This window comes from Taudactylus pleione, unplaced genomic scaffold, assembly GCF_031769625.1.
Source record: "Taudactylus pleione unplaced genomic scaffold, aTauple2 ptg000161l, whole genome shotgun sequence".
NCBI lineage: Eukaryota > Metazoa > Chordata > Amphibia > Anura > Myobatrachidae > Taudactylus > Taudactylus pleione.
The window spans coordinates 5,861,409-5,880,121 of record NW_028284563.1 but is presented as its reverse complement, the minus strand read 5'-3'; the positions used below and the strand labels follow the sequence as shown (position 1 = coordinate 5,880,121).

General features: G+C 44.1%; 1 protein-coding gene across 3 annotated transcripts in view; it reads left to right on the top strand.

The window, feature by feature from the left end:
• The window catches only part of MACROH2A1 (macroH2A.1 histone), a 72,896-nt gene extending 54,474 nt beyond the window's left edge, over positions 1 to 18,422 (top strand). For all 3 annotated transcript variants that reach the window (XM_088475082.1, XM_088475083.1, XM_088475081.1), the window contains 3 exons: positions 10,365 to 10,454; positions 14,779 to 14,953; positions 17,671 to 18,422. In XM_088475082.1, coding sequence (XP_088331208.1) covers positions 10,365 to 10,454; positions 14,779 to 14,953; positions 17,671 to 17,836 — 431 coding nt within the window. In that variant the 3' untranslated portion in view covers positions 17,837 to 18,422. The remainder of the gene's footprint in view (positions 1 to 10,364; positions 10,455 to 14,778; positions 14,954 to 17,670) is intronic.
• Positions 18,423 to 18,713: the final 291 nt, after the last annotated feature.

Below are 18,713 nucleotides of genomic sequence, written 5' to 3'. Positions count from 1 at the left end.
TCACATTGTATGCCACAGTTCACATATGCCACTCTGTACCACCAGTTTGCTTTGTATGCCATGTTTTGCCCCCAGTTTGCGTTGATTACCATGCTGTGCCCCAAGTTTGCATTGTATGCCACATTTTCAGTGTGTGTCGCACTGTGCACCCCTAGTTCATACTGTGTGCCACACTGTGCACCTCTAGTTCATACTGTGTGCCACACTGTGCACCCCTAGTTCATACTGTGTGCCACACTGTGCACCTCTAGTTCATACTGTGTGCCACACTGTGCACCCCTAGTTCATACTGTGTGCCACACTGTGCACCCCTAGTTCATACTGTGTGCCACACTGTGCACCCCTAGTTCATACTGTGTGCCACATTGTGCACCTCTAGTTCATACTGTGTGCCACATTGTGCACCTCTAGTTCATACTGTGTGCCACACTGTGCACCCCTAGTTCATACTGTGTGCCACACTGTGCACCTCTAGTTCATACTGTGTGCCACACTGTGCAACCCTAGTTCATACTGTGTGCCACACTGTGCACCTCTAGTTCATACTGTGTGCCACACTGTGCACCCCTAGTTCATACTGTGTGCCACACTGTGCACCTCTAGTTCATACTGTGTGCCACACTGTGCACCTCTAGTTCATACTGTGTGCCACACTGTGCACCTCTAGTTCATACTGTGTGCCACACTGTGCACCCCTAGTTCATACTGTGTGCCACACTGTGCACCCCTAGTTCATACTGTGTGCCACACTGTGCACCCCTAGTTCATACTGTGTGCCACACTGTGCACCCCTAGTTCATACTGTGTGCCACACTGTGCACCTCTAGTTCATACTGTGTGCCACACTGTGCACCTCTAGTTCATACTGTGTGCCACACTGTGCACCCCTAGTTCATTCTGTGTGCCACACTGGTTACCCCTAGTTCATACTGTGTGCCACACTGTGCACCCCTAGTTCATACTGTGTGCCACACTGTGCACCTCTAGTTCATACTGTGTGCCACACTGTGCACCCCTAGTTCATACTGTGTGCCACACTGTGCACCAGTTTACAATATATGCTCTGTTTCTGCTTAGTTATCCCACTGCTGCTCCGACAACTCTCTCTTACTGGTATTTCCACGTTGCTATTCCTTTTTGTCTTTCCTAATACCATGTTCCTCTCCTCTGTTCAGCAGCCCCCTTTTGCTCGCTTCCCCAGTCTCATTTGTGCCACTCTTGGCTCTTCTCCTGCACATGAACGCTAGCCCTCCAGCTCTGCGCATCTCGCCAGTTGCCCCGCCAGCCACCCTTCAGTATGGCGAATGTTTGTCTAGCATCTCAGGCTGACCAGAGCCTCCAGGGTCCCTCGGAAGCTTGGGGCCTGGTACAAATGTACAAAGCGCTGTGAACCAGCAATGCCAATCATTTAAAAAAAGGGGTTTAATTCCAGCAATAATCGCCAATTCAATCAATATGATTAATCCATGTATAAGGATTAGAAAAAGAAGATCTATTACTCTGCCTCGCCGGGCGTGTAGTGGACCAATCGCACAATCTTATTCATGGCTGGTTCATTTAGCCAGAGCCGAAATAATTAATATCTGGTCAATGTACACAATGAAACAGACTATGCTGTATTCAATAACTAAGGGTGAAAATACTCAAAACAATGTATCTGACACTGTAAAATTACTCCTGTACAATATACATTTTTAAATATAAAGTAATCCAGGAGACTGAACATCCTTGCTATCAACTATTAAAGAAAACTAAGATGATTAGAAGGAGAAGACTTGTAATACTTGTCAAACAGCTTGTCAAATCTTATGGGAGAGAGAAATATGTGTTTCCTCCTAGATACCTATGTATAGTTCCCATCTTTAAACGGGAATCGGTATGATATAACACCGGACGTTAGCCCGGCGGATGTCATACCGACGCTGGAAAGCAGACAGTGAGGATCCCGACGGAGGTCAGTACCCCACTATCACTAACCTTCCCCCCCCTAACCCTCCCTTAGGGGTGCCTAACCTCCACCCTAGTGCCTAACCCCCTCCTGTAAGTGCCTAATCCTAATCTCCCCTACCCCGCAGCCTAAACCTAACACTCCCCCGGGCGTGCCTAACCCTAACCCCCCCTTCCCCTAGCCTTCCCCTAACCCTCCCGGGGGGGTGCCTCACCCTAAGTCCCCCCTGGGAGCCCCTATCCTAACCCCCCCCCCCCACGGCTGACCGCGTCTGGCGCCCGGCTTGCCTTCATTCGGTATGCCGGGCTTCGGCATTTAGACCGTCGGCTTCCTGACTGCATCCCTTTAAAGCAGGGGTCAGGGAACTTTTTTACCTTTTACCCCAAAATATATTTAGATACGCCAACGTTACCCCCTTGATTTCAAAGGAAGGAAATCATATGGTAGTGCCCCCATAGTTATGCCCCTGTAGTAGTGCCCCCATAGTTATGCCCCTGTAGCAGTACCCCCATAGTTATGCCCCTGTAGTAGTGCCCCCATATAATGCCCCTATAGTAATGGTAATAACATCTCAGCGGGCGTCTGGCTTAGAGCCTCCCTGCGGCACAGCTGGGCATGCATAGTCCGTCCATTACCCCCAGGAATTTCATTTTTACCCCATGTGGGGTAATTTACCCCTGTTCCCCGACCACTGCTTTAAACAATGTACACAGAAATTAAGATTATGTGAACAATGTCAAACAACCCATAATATGATCTCGTGTGTTTAAATAGGTACCTCCATGGAACAAAACATCATCTTCATTTTGCAATTAATGTGATAATTTGCTATAAGAGAGGGAACAATAAGAAAACAAAGCTATAGTAATCTCCCCTAATGACACATAGGGATTCCACAGTACAAATCCATGTGTCTAACCAATTGTACGAAAGACACATATCATAAGAAGCAATACCTAAAGCCCTTCATTGATATTGAGATCCCTCTCAATACAGGTTTTGCATAATGACAAACATCCCCTCCATGCAAAGTGTATAAGTGTATCTGCAGTCGATTAAAGAGTGTCCTGTTCTAGGTTACCAAGGATTTCTGCTTTCCATTCATTTGCCTCATGGACAGTGAATGAAGGATGAGAGAATTCTTAATGCTTTTTCAGGGCAAGAAGTATAGAAATAAAAGACACTTCTGCTGTCTGTATAAAAGTTAACCCCTTAGAGTCCCCTGTTGCGTAGCATTGCAGGGTGACCCAGGGGACCAGATGAGAGAGTGTCTAGAATACCTGGATGTTCAGAAAGTGTCAAAGAAGTGCAGTCCTGTGTGCGCAAACCGGGTCCTGCGGTGACTTCTGACGCGCGTTTCACCCCGTGCAGGGCTTGTGTACAGAATCGCCATGGCAGAGTGAGTATCATAATTATGTAGAGAATACAAATTGCTTAAAGTTAATACGTTAGAATTTGTAAATTACGATTGTAAAAAGTAGTTTGCATTTACTGTATGTTTGTTCTGAGGGCCTAATTCAGACCCGCTCGCGAGCGCTAATCGCTCGCAAGCGGGTCGATGGTGGCCCAGTGCGCATGCACACGACGGACCCGGCTCCGTCGTGCAAATGCGCGAGACCCGGATAGCGACGGCCATGCCGTCGCTATGGGTCTCGTACCAAAGGGGGCGTTCTGTCGAAGGTGAGTGACAGCACGCCCCCTTTTTTGGGCGTGCCGGGGGCTGCCCAGACGGAGGCGTTCCTATGGGAACGCCTACCGTCTGGGGCCGGCCCCACTGACATCACAAGTGATGTCAGTGGGAGTGCCTTCGGCTCTGATAGAGAAAGCACTCCAGGGATTGAGGCAGCGAGACCCTACTACAAGGGTCTCGTCGGAAGCGCGATGGTCTTGACCATCGCGACCATCTTTTTGGCCGCTCGCTATAGCTGTGGGTGGTCACCCGCAGCTATACGAGCGGCCAGCAGGCCGCTCTAAGAAAAGAGAAGGACGGCCCTGATTCAGAGCGAGCGCTCTGTCAGAGCGTCCGGCTCTGAATCAGGGCCTGAATACACTCGGGGTATTACACTGTATCATTAGCCGCTGTAATGTGCTGTATTTTATTTCTTAAATATATTTTGACTGCAGAAACCTGTCACATTTTAAGCTAGCATTAATAAACAATTTTGTTTTAATATAAACATATCCTTATACAGTGATATCTTTATGCCTTATGCCTTTCACTAATCTGCGTTTGGACGTTATTATACTTTTTTTTTTATAAAACACTTGATCAAAAAGCAGTAAAACTCTCCCCTGTCCGTAATACTTTGTCTAGTTTAACAGATCACGCACTAAGGCCCTGATTCAGAGCCGGACGCTCTTTCAGAGCGCTCGCTCTGAATCAGGGCATTTTTTATTTTCAAGCCGGTCTCTTGGCCGCTCGCTAAACTGTGGGTGACCACCCACAGCTTTTGCGAGCGGCCAGGTGATGGTCGCGACCATCGGGCTTGCGACGAGATCCTTGTGGTAGGGTCTCGTTCCCGCAAGCCCCAGTGAGCTTCCTGCTCAAATACTGACATCACGAGTGATGTCAGTAGGGCTGCCCTCAAACAGCAGACGTTCCTTCGGGAACGCCTCCATTTGACCAGCCACCCCCCCCCTCCCCGCCTACAAAACGGGGCGAGCTGTCAACATCGACAGCTGCCCCGTTTGTTGCGAGCCCCGGAGCGAGTGATCTCTCACTGGCTCCAGGGCTCACGCACGCACAGTGCGCACTGACCGGCCATTGACCCGCTTGCGAGCGCATAGCGATTGCGAACGGGTCTGAATCAGGCCCTATGAGCGATATAAAAGATACAATAAAATTGGGCGTCATGCTCCCTGCCACCCAACAAACTGAATAAGCAGCCCTAACACCAGCCAACATGTTACATAGATAACTACGCTTGAAGAACCTATTGCAGAGGTTCCCAAACCCTGCCATTACAGTACAAGTTTTAAGGATATCCATGCTTGAGCACAGGTGACTTTATTAGCATCTGGACTGTAATAGCGGAGTTTAGGAAAATCTGAGCTATTAGATAAAAGCACTGGCTGGAAAAAGAGGTTAAGCCAGTTTTTGCAAGGCTTTTCCAGACCCTCTCTGCATTGAGTATCTGGATATACACATTTCCCCATGAATTCTTCTTAGTGCATGAAATTGCTTAAAATTTTTTATTGCAGGTTTCAATGCGATTTTTGATAATTTTGTTCTGAATTAACAAATTCAGTGCTATTTGTGTGTGACCTGCTGCCTCCGTATAAAACAGGGTCATTCACCCAGCTGTTTTCTTTACTCACGTCTGTGCTTTTATTCATTTATATAAATACATACTGTACTTAAATTATTGACAACCCCTTTTATTTTCACCATGGTGGGTTTTCCAATAAATCATTATATTTATTTAGAGTTTCTAATGAAAGGATATAAAAAAAACCCTGCACCAGTAATAGTAATTAAAAATAATTCCCCGTACAAGTGTTAAACCTATTTTGCCGAGAATATAGAAAGAGCAGGTGTCCACTTTTCCCAAAGTACATTGTAAATTTTGTCTGCACCACATTTCAATGGCAACAGTAACCTTTGAAAGCAGTTTCTTACATAAGCGATGATGTTGATGTTCTCAAAGGAGTAGGAATGTATATTCCACGGTGATACAAGTCCTTGCAGCTGCTATACAAGGCAAGTACGTAAGCACATCCCTTTTCTAACAAAGTACTTGGTGCACCAGATTTATTAGGAGGTGATTTATCAAACCTTCTAAAGGGTGGAGAAGTGAACATGTGGAGTTGACCGTAGCAACCAATCCGCTACTACCTATGATTTTATAGAATGTTGTTGATAAATGCTAGCTAGAAGCCGATTGGTTGCTAGATTTTAACTTGTCCATTTCCCCTTATTCGATCATTCTGCAAACATCAAATAGTGGGAGGTGCCCATACTGTTAAAAAAAAAATAAATAAATAAATATATATATATATATATATATATTGACATACTGTATATATCGCTATCCTCATAACAAATAAAATATACAGATAAAATCAAAACTAGGAATTCTTTTCTAATTACTTTTATTTTTAAAGGGAAATGTGCCTATCTGTCAATACATACATATCATGAATAGCAACGAGGTGTCTTTATTTTTTTCTTTTTTTTTAGTGACTGTCATAAACACACGTGTGTCCACTTACAGGATAATCAGCTGCGGATGACCCTTTTTTTTTCTTTTAAAATATTTGGCCTGTAAGTGGAAAAGCTCTTTTTAATAGGAATACAATAAATGCCGCAGTCATCGTAACATTCAGATAGGGAACTCTGGCCTCATGTCATGGGCAGAGATGGATCAAACCTTCTGAAGAGGACAAATGGAGGCGTTGCTAGTCACAGCCAATCAGATTGTAGCTATCATTTATCTAGTACAGTCCATCAATTGATAACCAGAATCTGATTTGCTATGGACCGCCCTCCATTTAGAAGGTTTTGATAAATCTCCCCTTAATGAGACAGCATGTAGCCTGTGCTATGCACATGTCAGAGAAGGCAGCTGTCCAAAACTGAAACCACAGCTTAAGGTTCCTGTATAGTATTTTATCCAGAATTTGCAGCTATTGTTGCATCAGGAAGTAACGTCAAATAATCGGGATGTCGTCTGGAAGCCGACGGTCTAACCCTGGGAGGGTTAGGTTTAGGCTAGGGGAAGGGGAGGTTAGGGTTAGGCACCCCCTCGGGGATTTAGGTTTAGGCAGTGGGGAAGGGAGGGGTTAGGTTTAGGCACTTAGAAGGGGGATTAGGGTTAGGCACTTGGGGGGGAGGTTAGGGTTAGGCACCCCTAAGGGAGGGTTAGAGGGTAGAATTAGGTTAGCGATACTTACCTTAGGGACCATCTTGATCTTCACCCTTGCCGGGCTGCCGCTGTCAGGATTTGCGGGCGGCGGTAATACCTACTACACCCAAATAAGCTATTGTCAGTCATGGTTTAGGTGCAGTCCTCCTGGTTATAGGGACTTTTTTCCTGAATCAGGGACAGTTGGGCATTTGATGTCCTTTTAATGTTGTTCAATTGAAGAGCAAGCAGCAATTACGGGGTGTTATGAGGTTAGGGACTGGGGGTGGCCCAGCTCTTCTGCAGAGCCTTGCACCCTTCTCATGCAAACAGTGCTGTGACTACTAACCTGAATTTGTTGGGAGATCTGATTTATCTGTTCAACATGTTCCAGTTATCTAATATATAATTACTTCAAACTAGAACAATGTTCACACATTTTTTTTTTAGTAAAATGGATATTTTATTATTTCAACACACTTAATTTTTTTTTTATAAAAAACAATTGGCTTTCCCCACTGACAAAGTATCCAGTGGTAATTCTGCATTACAAGTTATCAGCCATTGGCTTTCTGAATGAGACACCATTGCAGTTCCTGGTTACGAATGAATGTGCTGATCTCAAGTCTAGTAGTTGGACGAGTTTCTTCGTTTACATGATAGATGATGAATAGTAGTGTATACAGCCTGATCTTTGGTTGCCTGCCTGCCAATAATTAATGTGCATGATTTGTTCATGATTTGGACTAAAGATACCCAACGCGTTTTATGTTCAGTGGTTGCTTCCTTTTTGTTTCAATAATTGTGTAATTTGCCTCTTGCAGTGTGCCTGTACAAAAACTAAATCTAACATTTTAAATGGCTTAATGCATTTTCATGAACTTCATTCTCAAATAACTGTTCTGTCTACTACAACGGGGTGTTTCACTCACTATTGGCGCCCAAAGTTTGAACGCGTCGCTCCATGTTATGGAAGGTTTTATCCAGCATATTGGGAGTCACAGTCTCAGCTTCCTGTTGAAGGTTTTCTCTCAGGGGTGGGGCTGCAACGCAGTCCAATTTCAAATAGGGGAACCCCACCAACTGCCATCCTCACTGTCATCCTCACTGGCAGTTGGCACGGCTCCACTGCGCCGCTAACTAGGGTGGTGAACAGCTGACCTCCACTTTGCGCATGCGTGATCAGCCGGCCTGGATGCTAATGGCGAACACTTGCTAGGACTTCCTCATGTTTCTCATAGACCAAGGTATGTCTGTCACATTTCACTAAATGATGTCAGTTACTTTAAAAGTTATAAGAAAAACTTTGGGGCCAATAGCGAGTGAAACACCCTGTACTTGGCTATCAGTATCTCATTTTAAGAAAAAAAAGATAATCAACCTTGCACTAATTATTCTCTGCATGTTTTATTAAAGCCTTATGGTTCAGCTTTTTGTGACTTTGTATATTGAAAATGTCGAACAATCTTTAAAGTGTTCCCTGTACCGATAATTCTGTGCTTATTATTCTCAGAAATCCAAGAATGTTATTTATTCTGTGTCATGTCTATCAGCTTGCTAATTTGATCTTTAATATGACGATAACGTAATCAGTTTCAACGACAAAATACAATCTGAGCCAAGCAAGGTTTTTCCCACTGTAGTTATCTAGTATCCTGATGAAGATTGCTTCATGATGTAAGCACTTGGTGCTCAGTGATGTCATTCATTCATTATTAATTAGAAATACTACCAGTTTATAAAGAATAAGACACCCATATTGTACACTTGTGTGTTTGGCTTTTAAAATATGGTACTTCTGATTTACATATGTGTCCACATACATCTTACCTCCTCGCGGGTTATACAGCCCTTCTAGTCGTGCCGTGGCGTGACTTGGTAGCGCTGAGCGTCTCTTCGTGATACATTTTACCTTCAAATGTGTCTTATTCACACAGCGATTAGAATAGGACGCACAAGCAGCATCTGCTGATTAAAATGATATGTGGCATGGCTATGTTCTGCGGCTGTATCTGCATGCAAAATGCTACGTTACAGTGTCGCAGCCGCTGACACTGTAATGTAGCATTTCGCACACAGAACATAGGCATGTTGCATATCATTTTAATCAGCAGAAGCTGCTTGTGTGTCCTATTCACATCTCTTTGTGGATAAGATGCATTTGAAGGAAGAAAGTTGCACGAAAAGCTGCTTGACGCCACTGAGTTGTATGGTGCCCAGGCGTAATGTTTAACACGACTTGTAGCACACGGAGGTAAGATGTATGTGGACACATCTATAAATCAGATGTAAGGTTATACTATATACCTTTATTAGCGCCAATTATGTATTTTACAAAGACCTGTATATAATATATGTGTAAATGTTAGGTTCTGATGTCAGTGTTTTTAATTGGTGATTCCTGATATCATCATTTCAGTGTCCTTTGGGAAGACTGGTGAATTATTTTTAATAACGCACTCGCTATATCAGTTATAACAATCCTAGTAGAGGGTACAGTCCCCCATACACAGTACATACCTCTGTAGTTTGGCATACCAGTGTTAATATAAGTATTATTTAATTGTGAGTAAGAATAACAAAAATAGTTAAATATTGGTTGTTGCCTATAAAGTGTCACTTTTTTGTTCCATTTTGGTTGCACTTGCAACCAGGATGCAGTCATTATGTCGATATTGAACGTCGACAGTTATGATGTCGACATTGTTTAAATGTTAACATGTGAAATACAGATATTCTCAGAATGCCGACAGTTAGGGTTAGGTTGCGGGAGAGGAGGGTTTGGTACTAGAGGGAGGGATAGGGTTAGGCTGCGGCAGGTTAGAGTTGGCACTAGGGGGAGGGTTAGACTACGTTATCGGAGGTTAGGGTTAGGCACTATGGGGAGGATTAGGCTGTGGGAGGGGAGGTTAGGGTTAGGCACTAGGGGATGGTTAGGCTACAGGAGGGGAGGTTAGGGTTAGGCACTAGGGGCATAGTTAGGGTTAGGCACTATAGGGATGGTTAGGGTGTGCGTGAGGAGGTTAAAGTTAGGCACTAGGGGGAGGGTTAGGGGTTAGCGTTACTCACAGCAGGATCATCCGGAAGTCCTCATCAGCTGACCCCCGGACCCAGAAGACACCGCTGGCCCACCAGCAACATTTTGTCGACATTCTAATTAAGTCAACATTTCATCAGTATTGACATGAGGAATGTTTATGTGGTCAATATCGACATGCAAAGCATGTCAGTCTTCTGACCATATTCACAAAACCAACTAAACCCGCTTACTCAGCCATTGTCATTGTTTAATTACCAGCCTTAGAGCTTTGCAGCTTCCACATTAATTCCCAAATAAATCTTTTTTTTTTTTTTTGTGTTATTCCTGTGAAAACTCACCATGGGGGTAAATTCAGTTCATGAAGTCATCCATATCCAGTAGTTGTGGGAAACCAAAATGACCATTCTGGCTCTGATTTTATCTTGAAGTCTTAAACGCGAAAAAGAATGAGGTGAATGAGAAGGTGTTTAGAAGATGAGCCAGTAAGTAATGTATACTGTACGTGTACGATAAATCTATTATTTTCATTTAGGCAGTGCCTTAGAGAAGAAAGGTGGAAAAGAGTTCATGGAGGCGGTTATTGAGCTGAAGAAGAAGAATGGCCCTTTAGACATAGCTGGCGGTAAGTGTTTTACACGTATAGATTATTTTACTATGCCTCAAAGAGCTGATAATAGTCCTGGTTCACGGTTGTACACTAATGCCGCCGCTGCTGCCGCCTCTGTGCACGCAGTGGATCTGCGCATACAGATGTGTCCACATACATCTTACTTCCTTGCGCAGTAAACAGAGCTTCTAGTGGCGTCATGCCGTTTCGTGACTCGGTAGCGCCGAGTGTCTTTACGTGCAACTTTTTACCTTCACATGTGTCTTATCAACAAAAGCAGCTTCTGCTGATTAAAATGATATGCGGCATGCCTATATTGTGTGTGTGACTGCAGGTGCATCTGCATGCAAAATGCTACGTTACAGTGTCACAGCCACTGCCCCTGTAACGTAGCATTTTGCATGCAGATACATATATATGAAAATAATGTAATTAAAGAGTTATATGTACAAATGTGGCGCAGAAAGTAAAAGGGGAGATGTATCAAGCCTCCTAAAGAGTTACCCATAGCAACTAATCAGTGTCTACCTATCATTTTAGTGAATTTACTTGAAACAATGCTATCTAGAACCTGATTGGTTGCTATGGGCAACTTCTCTCTTTAGCAGGCTTGATACATGTCCCCCAAAGTACCGTACAGTCATTAAGTATGTATGTGATAAATAAGCCCCTGAAAGCAATATTTTAGAAAACTAATGTAAAGCAATATTTGTTACATTTGTTTAAAGTTGTTTTTTTTGTTCTGTTTCTCTCCGTAGCAGAACAGATCTGACTCAGCAGCTTAAAGTCTTTCATTCAGAGTCTCCTCTCTGTGGGGCCTATTTACTAACCAGCGGGTAGTCAAAGCTGGGTTTTTTTGGACAATAGATTTAACACGGTATTATAATTAAGTGCAAACATTTATTTCTATTCCAGTTTTAAATCTATCTGCCAACTTTGACAACCTGGTGTTTAGTAAATATATACCCCTGTATCTCTTCTGCTACAGAGAGACTCTAGCAGCTTCAGTAGCGATTGGTAGAGGTCCCGGCTATGCGTCGATGCCAAAGTTCCGTTAATGTATATAGAGAGAATGGCAGAAGTCTCAGGGAACAGGCCCCCATAATATAACAAGTACTGTTATTGGAGAGAGAGGGGGCTTGGTAAAGTTCTTAAATAGAGTTTGAAATTCCCTTTGAAGCAATGGAATACATGTGCACCTTTTAAACCAAGTCATTTTATAGTTGTGATAATGGCTTTTTTTTTTGTAAGTCACTAGCCCTCGGTGTTACCCTGCAAAGTTCACCAAATGTGTGCACTTTATTTTTGTTAAGGACATCAAAAACTCCAGCGATGTTCTCCCTGGTTACAGTCTAATTGGAGAGTAAAAGTGCAGGGCTAAGGTGAAACACTTAAGTTGCCATTCCGGCCACATTTTGCATATAATCCGCCATCTGATTACGGGAATGTCAGGTTGTTTTATTAGATTCTCTTGAATTTATGAAACATTCTCCATATGCCAAATGAAACAGTGGAACATAAATTAGGACAAATTGCAAATGTCCAGAGCTCAACTTCTTCAATATGTTCGGGAGCAACGCCCAAGTGCAAGATTGTTCTTGGTACTTCCCGTACTCTTATGAAATTTATAGGTGACCTTGGTTTTTCCTGCAATCACTTCAGTTTTGGTCCTCGACGATGGCTCTTTTATGTCTGCTGAGCAAAAGAAAAGTAATAACCCAGGAGGAATGTATGTGTTCATACCAAATTAAAGTAGGGGTTTTTTTTTTCGGTCACCTCCTGAACGATGTTGATCTGAAAAACACTGGCTTTCAATTACTTGCACATATTGCAGTATTAATGCACAGCAGTGCCTTGGACTGTTTAACGTTAAAGCTGCAGATGTATCATGACACACAACAGCGAAGCGTAGCCGCGAGTATGGCTGTTTCCACCATATCTTACAGCCGCGTTTGCTAAGAAAATTTAAATGTTGATCTCTGTAAGGCTGCAATAAGTCTACTTCATCTATGCTTGCGGATGCAGGATAGATTACTCCCAACGAGTAATGATGCATGACTAATAAAAAAAAAAAAAATTTATGCAGGCTAAGAGGACATTAAAGTCACACAATCACTTTTGATACGTTGTATTACTGTGCAAAATACTTTGCTTTGATCGTCGAAAGTCGATCATTCTATATGATTCTTCTACCTAGAAACCTTTAAGAACATCTGTCACACTCTGATAAGTCCGAGGCTTCCTTGTAGCTGCTGGAGCTCTGTTTGCTGTGTGTGTAAACAGATCTCATGGCAAGTCGAAGCCTTCATGCGCAGCAAATCTCGCTAGTTTTTAATCATTGCTAAAACACTGTTCTGCGCGACCCTTTATGCTTTATGGAACAAGGGAAAATAAACTTTGGTTAAAAAGGGACGTTTTTGGATCTTTTATTTGGATTCACCTTGGTGACTGGGGGCCTGATTCAGAGCCGAACGCTCTGACCAGAGTGCTCGCTCTAAATCAGGGCCCTCCTCCATGAAAATGGAGCGGCCTCCTGGCCGCTCGTATAGCTGTGGGTGACCACCCACAGCATATGCGAGCGGCCAAAAAGATGGTCGCGATGGTCTTGACCATCGCGACCATCGGACTTGCGACGGAGACCCTGCGGTAGGGTCTCCCTGCCACAAGCCCTGGAGTGATTTTGGCTCTATCAGAGCCAAAATCACTCCCACTGACATCACTAGTGATGTCAGTGGGGCCGGCTTCAGACGGTAGGCGTTCCCATGGGAACACCTCCGTCTGGCCGCCACGCCCCCGGCTCGCCCACCAAAGGGGGCGTGCTGTCAATCAACATCGACAGCACGCCCCCTTTGGTGCGAGACCCGGAGCGATGGAAAGCCCGTCGCTCCCCGGGTCTCGCGCATGCGCACAACGGAGCTCCCTCCGTCGTGCGCATGCGCAGTGGGGAACATCGACCCACTTGCGAGCGTACTGCCACTCGCGAGTGGGTCTGAATGACCCCCTGTGTGTTAAAATCAGTAGCAAACTTGACCACGTTCCTTGGCGAAAGACTATAACGTCCGACGTTGCTGAAATACCCATAATGTGGTAGGGTATTTATTTTATCATTTTTGTTTGCCCTAGCCAGTACCTAGACCTCATTGTGTTCTACGGTTGTTTCAAGCCTTGGTGAAGCTTGTATTGTGACTTGATATAGGCTGATATACCTTGCACTCTGTGTGGCACATAAAATTGTTCTATTGATTCACACTGGATGACTGAAGTCTAAGGGCCGATTCATTGCGGATCGCTATTGCGATTGCAACTGCAATTATGCACGCAGTCCCACTGCGAAGATATGCTAACGATTGCAATCGCAGTGTCTCAGCTAAACACAAGGATGCTCACTTTACCTTACATACATCCGTAATACTTTGCAAGTCTGCGAAACCATCAGTAACATCAAGTACCATCGCAGCCTCACGCACACTTGCACAAGGTCTGCCCTTACTGATAAATTGCTAACCTCATCGCACGCAGTGAGAGCCCATGCTGCCTATGGCATTGCAGTGACTAATTTATGCACACCCCTGTGACAGCGTTTATATTGCACTGGCACGCCTGCATTTCCCCGACCAAACCCCGCCAGTCATCACCCCCAAATGGTCACTACCAGTCAATCACTCTGCGATGGGTCTGCGTAGTCACTGCGATTGCAGTCCCGATCGCAGCGGAGTGTTCGCGCACTGCGATACATGCGCAGAACACAACAATCGGCCGATTGCATGCGTAATCGGTGATGAATCAGGTATTAAGAGCTAAGCAACAACTCACATTGTGAACCCAAGCAATCATTGTATCATCCAGCTAACATGCCATCCAGATAGCGCTATTACAAAAGTAGGGACCTCAAATGGTTGATATGCAGGAAGTTGGGATGGCGACAATCCACCCTGTTTTTGTATTACATCTTGGGTCCGTCAGGGGAGAGATCTCGATCATTTCTATTCTCTGGAGCAGGAAATAGAGTTTCCGTGTCTGTGTCAGTAGAGAGACCCCATCATACAAATACCTCATTTCAATATTTTTAATGCACCCTACTTTTATTAATGTATTTAGTGATATTGCTCATAGAATAAAAGTATTTATAGTTTTATGGTAACATACTTCTGCTTAGAAAAAGATGTTATGTGCGGTTTGTCTATATGTCGAAGAACAGAGTTATACAACTAAGGACTATAATATAGTTAGTAAATGCTCGCCGATAGTGAAATGCTCCTGGAACGCCCACGAGGTAGTACAGCAAGATGAAAGATTTCACTGTCTGACACCGATGTGTTTGTTTTCTACTTGCGTTTAGCCGCAGTGAGTTCGGGCCATGGATTGCCAGCAAAATTTGTCATTCACTGCAACAGCCCCAGCTGGGGTTCAGACAAGTGCGAAGAACTGCTGGAAAAGACCGTTAAGAACTGCCTGGCTTTGGCCGACGAGAAGAAAATCAAATCCATTGCTTTCCCTTCCATCGGCAGCGGAAGGTGGGTAATATGTACTGGTAATAACTGGTGCCAGTCACACTCAAGCGTTAGATTGGCATGGAATGAATGTGGCGTTGTTGTAGGACAGTGATTGGCAACCTGATATACTTCTGACCTCCAGCACATTACTCATTACAAGAATATGACAAGCAACAACAAAATTATGTGTGCACCCACCAATCACTGCTTCACGTCTGCGCTAAAATTACAGCCCATGCTAATCAGGCCTTCCACATGTTCCCCAGACACTTTCTGATGCTCAAAAGTCCTCAGGTCCCACTTGTACTCCAATACCCCTCCATATGCCCCTCAGACCTCCCCATAGGTGCCTCCGAAAGAGAATCGGTATGAAATACCGCCGGCCGCATGGCCGGTTGGATTCCCGGCAGCGCCTGACCGACAAAAGCAGAGTTCCCGGCAGCGGAAGCCTGACAGCGCTGGAAATCCCGATCGTCGCTAAGGCAAGTATAAACTAACCTAACCTAACCCCCTAACCCTAACCATCTTCAGGGGTGCCTAACCCTAACCTCCCCCCCAAGTGCCTAACCCCCACCTTCCCCGCTGCCTAAACCTAAGTCCCCCAGGGGGGGTGCCTAACCCTAAGTCCCACCCCGGGTGCCCTAAACCTAATATTCCTTCACCCGCGGCTGTCCGCTCGTGGCTCCCGGAATACATCTAGACGCCCGGCATTTCACCCTCGCCGGGATATGACAGTCGGGAAGCCGGCTGTCGGTATTAAGGCAGCCGGTTTCCCGATTGTATACCCTCCAAAAGACCCACATGCCACTCAGACCTTCCCCACTTGCCAATCACACCTCCCCTGACATGTTTCTCACACCTCTCACACATGTATTTGTTTTAAATAAATGGAAACATTCAGTTGATAGATAACAGGTTAGATGTGTGAACTGTGTTTCATAATTGGAGCCACCAACCTCAGTTTATCTCGGAGGTTCCCAAATTCTATCCTCAAGGCATCCCAACAGTTCAGGTTTTAGAGATTTCCATGGTTGATTACAGGCGGTTAAATCGCTACTGAGGTACTAATTAAGTCACCTGTGGTCAAGCATGGATATCCTTAAAACCTGAAATGTTAGGATGCTGTGAGGACCAAGTTTGGGAACCTCTGGTTCATGTTATGGTCACTTTTTAATATTGTGGAGACTAGCTGGCCTAGAGGTCTCTGCTCTGTTGCAAAATAAGCGTAGGCGAGTTGCAGGCAGCCGCAGGATGTCAGCAAATTAGCCTGTAGATTTATAGCAACAGTAATTTAAAAATCAAAAATAACCTTTTTGTTTTTTAATTTATTGCCACTTTAAATCTGCAGGCTAAATTGTTGAGAACTTACGGGCCCTTCTCTGCTGGACCTCTATCTGCAACTTGCAGGTTATTACGTATAGCCCCCGCCTGGAGTGGAGCAAGACTCCTATTGCTGCTGAACTAGAGAGCTCCACTTGCACATTTGGTGCCTGATTCCGAGTCGGACGCAGGCGCTCAGGAGTATTATGCTGAAGGCACGGCCAATTTTCTAAAAACTGAGACGCCCACTGCACCATCGGTCGCACCATGGAAACTTGCACCAGCCCTAAGGCAGGTGCAGTTTCCCTGTCTGAGTGCGGCCTCCTGTGTTAATGCCGCGGTATCATAAATGTGACTCTCCAAATCTGGTGGAGCTGTAAGCGGCTTTGGGAATCTAAGGTCAACATCTTAAAAGGAGTCCCTTGTCTAAAAACATTATACACTGCATTGTTTTAATTAACGATAACCCAAATATTAGTGGAATATAATAACTGCAAAGACTATTTGTGCCTTTTACTTACAGTATTCTGTTTGTGGTCTGGTCCTGGTGTAACTGCCACCTAAAAAAAGAGATGGCAGTTACACCAAGGAAACTATGAGGGAATGTGTTTCATTTGCTGGGTTTTTATTTTAGGAACACAAAACTTATTGTATCAATAATATCAGTGATGTTACAGTATATGCTACAAAATACCCGCTTACATCCAAAATAGTATGTCACCCAGGCTAATGTAACATATCTGGTAAATCATATTGTTTGCTATTTTCACTATAGATATTATACAATTTAGTAATTTAGTAACACCAGGGAGCTTGATATTAATACGATATTATGTAATTCAGAGATGGACATAAGCCCTATGTTTACGCACATCTCCAATGTTTTCAGATCTGTGCAGAAGTCGCACTGCAAATGTGCAGATCTGGGGCTGCGATATTGCTCGCAGTACCCCAAAAACCACACCATACAGGAAGCGTAAACAGAAAACGAGGTGTCTACCCTTCAGGCCAAAGCCAGAGGACGCAGCTTCACTGGCCCCGGGTAGCGCGATTTAACCGGACATCCTGAGTAACCTGAGAGCTACTGAGATGTCCAATGGTCACGCAGTTAATCCGATGCTGAGTCCTCGGACGTAGCAGTGGATCACATATACCAGCAGTGGGGCGTCTTTTAACTCAAGACTCCTTCTGCGGCTTTTGCATATACAGCTGTGCCACTGCGCCCATCTCTAAATCGGGCCGTCAGCCACCAAAATTAATGGTATATACAGAATGTAGGTTCTGCCTTAGCAGACTGTACAACTCTTTCCTGACAATTTATCTCGGGCAAAGTTAAAGTCCTCGTTTATTCAGTAATTATTAGTTTTTGGGTTTTTTTGCCAGCTCTTCATACTAATGTTATACTGTATGTCTTGCAGGAACGGTTTCCCGAAGCAGACTGCTGCCCAGCTCATTCTGAAAGCTATTTCCAACTATTTTGTATCCACGATGTCCTCTTCAATCAAAACCGTTTACTTTGTGCTTTTTGACAGCGAAAGCATAGGCATATATGTGCAGGAAATGGCGAAGCTAGATCCCAACTAGGCCTATCCCTCTAGCAAACCCCTCCCAGAGTCCCACCCAACTATTCCCTTCAGCTAAAAACACAACCTTTAGCTTCTGTTGCAAGACTGCACCATGATCTGAAAAAAACCTGCTCATTGGGGAAAGTGCGGACTCCACCTGACCTTTATAAAATATTTTACGTCGGCACCGATAGCCGACATGTCTTCTGTTGATGCACTATATCTGAGTCCAAACGTAGTTAATTTAGAAGATTTTTTATAGTTTTATTTTAATGAGGTATGAAATGATACAGATTGTTCTTGGGAGTATATTGTTTGTTTGTTTTTTTTGTATGTGGACAAGACAAAGAACAATTTTGTAAATGTGTTGTGGTGCTTTTATTGTATATTACGTGGCGTTCTATATTTTTCTCCTCTTTGTAGAAAAACGATCTCTACGTTGTGTTGACCTAATGTCTTACAATCACAGATTTAAACACAATGTTGTCTTCAATTATCTTTGCAGTAGGACATGAATATGTTCTTCTATTAAAGCAGTGGCAGAGTGCTTGATTCACTGTTGTGTAACTTCCCCTGACTGAATAAAGAGTTATCAATATTTTGCACCCATTAGTCTAAAAGGGATCATTTACAAGCACAAGGGAACTGATTTTAGTAAGTTTAAGTGTGCAGTAGCTACAGTGATGCAATGTATAACTAATAAGGCAGTATACAGTATATACTTGAAGAGACACTGTTGCTGTGAAATTAGATTTTATGCTATTTCATTTAAAATTCATTGCAAATGGCTCAGGGGACAGTGGGCCTGATTCATAGATGGGACGGTAATGCATGGCGACTGATTACTCGCACGGATCGCAGTAGCTAAAATATGCTAATGCCACAGGCGGCAGATT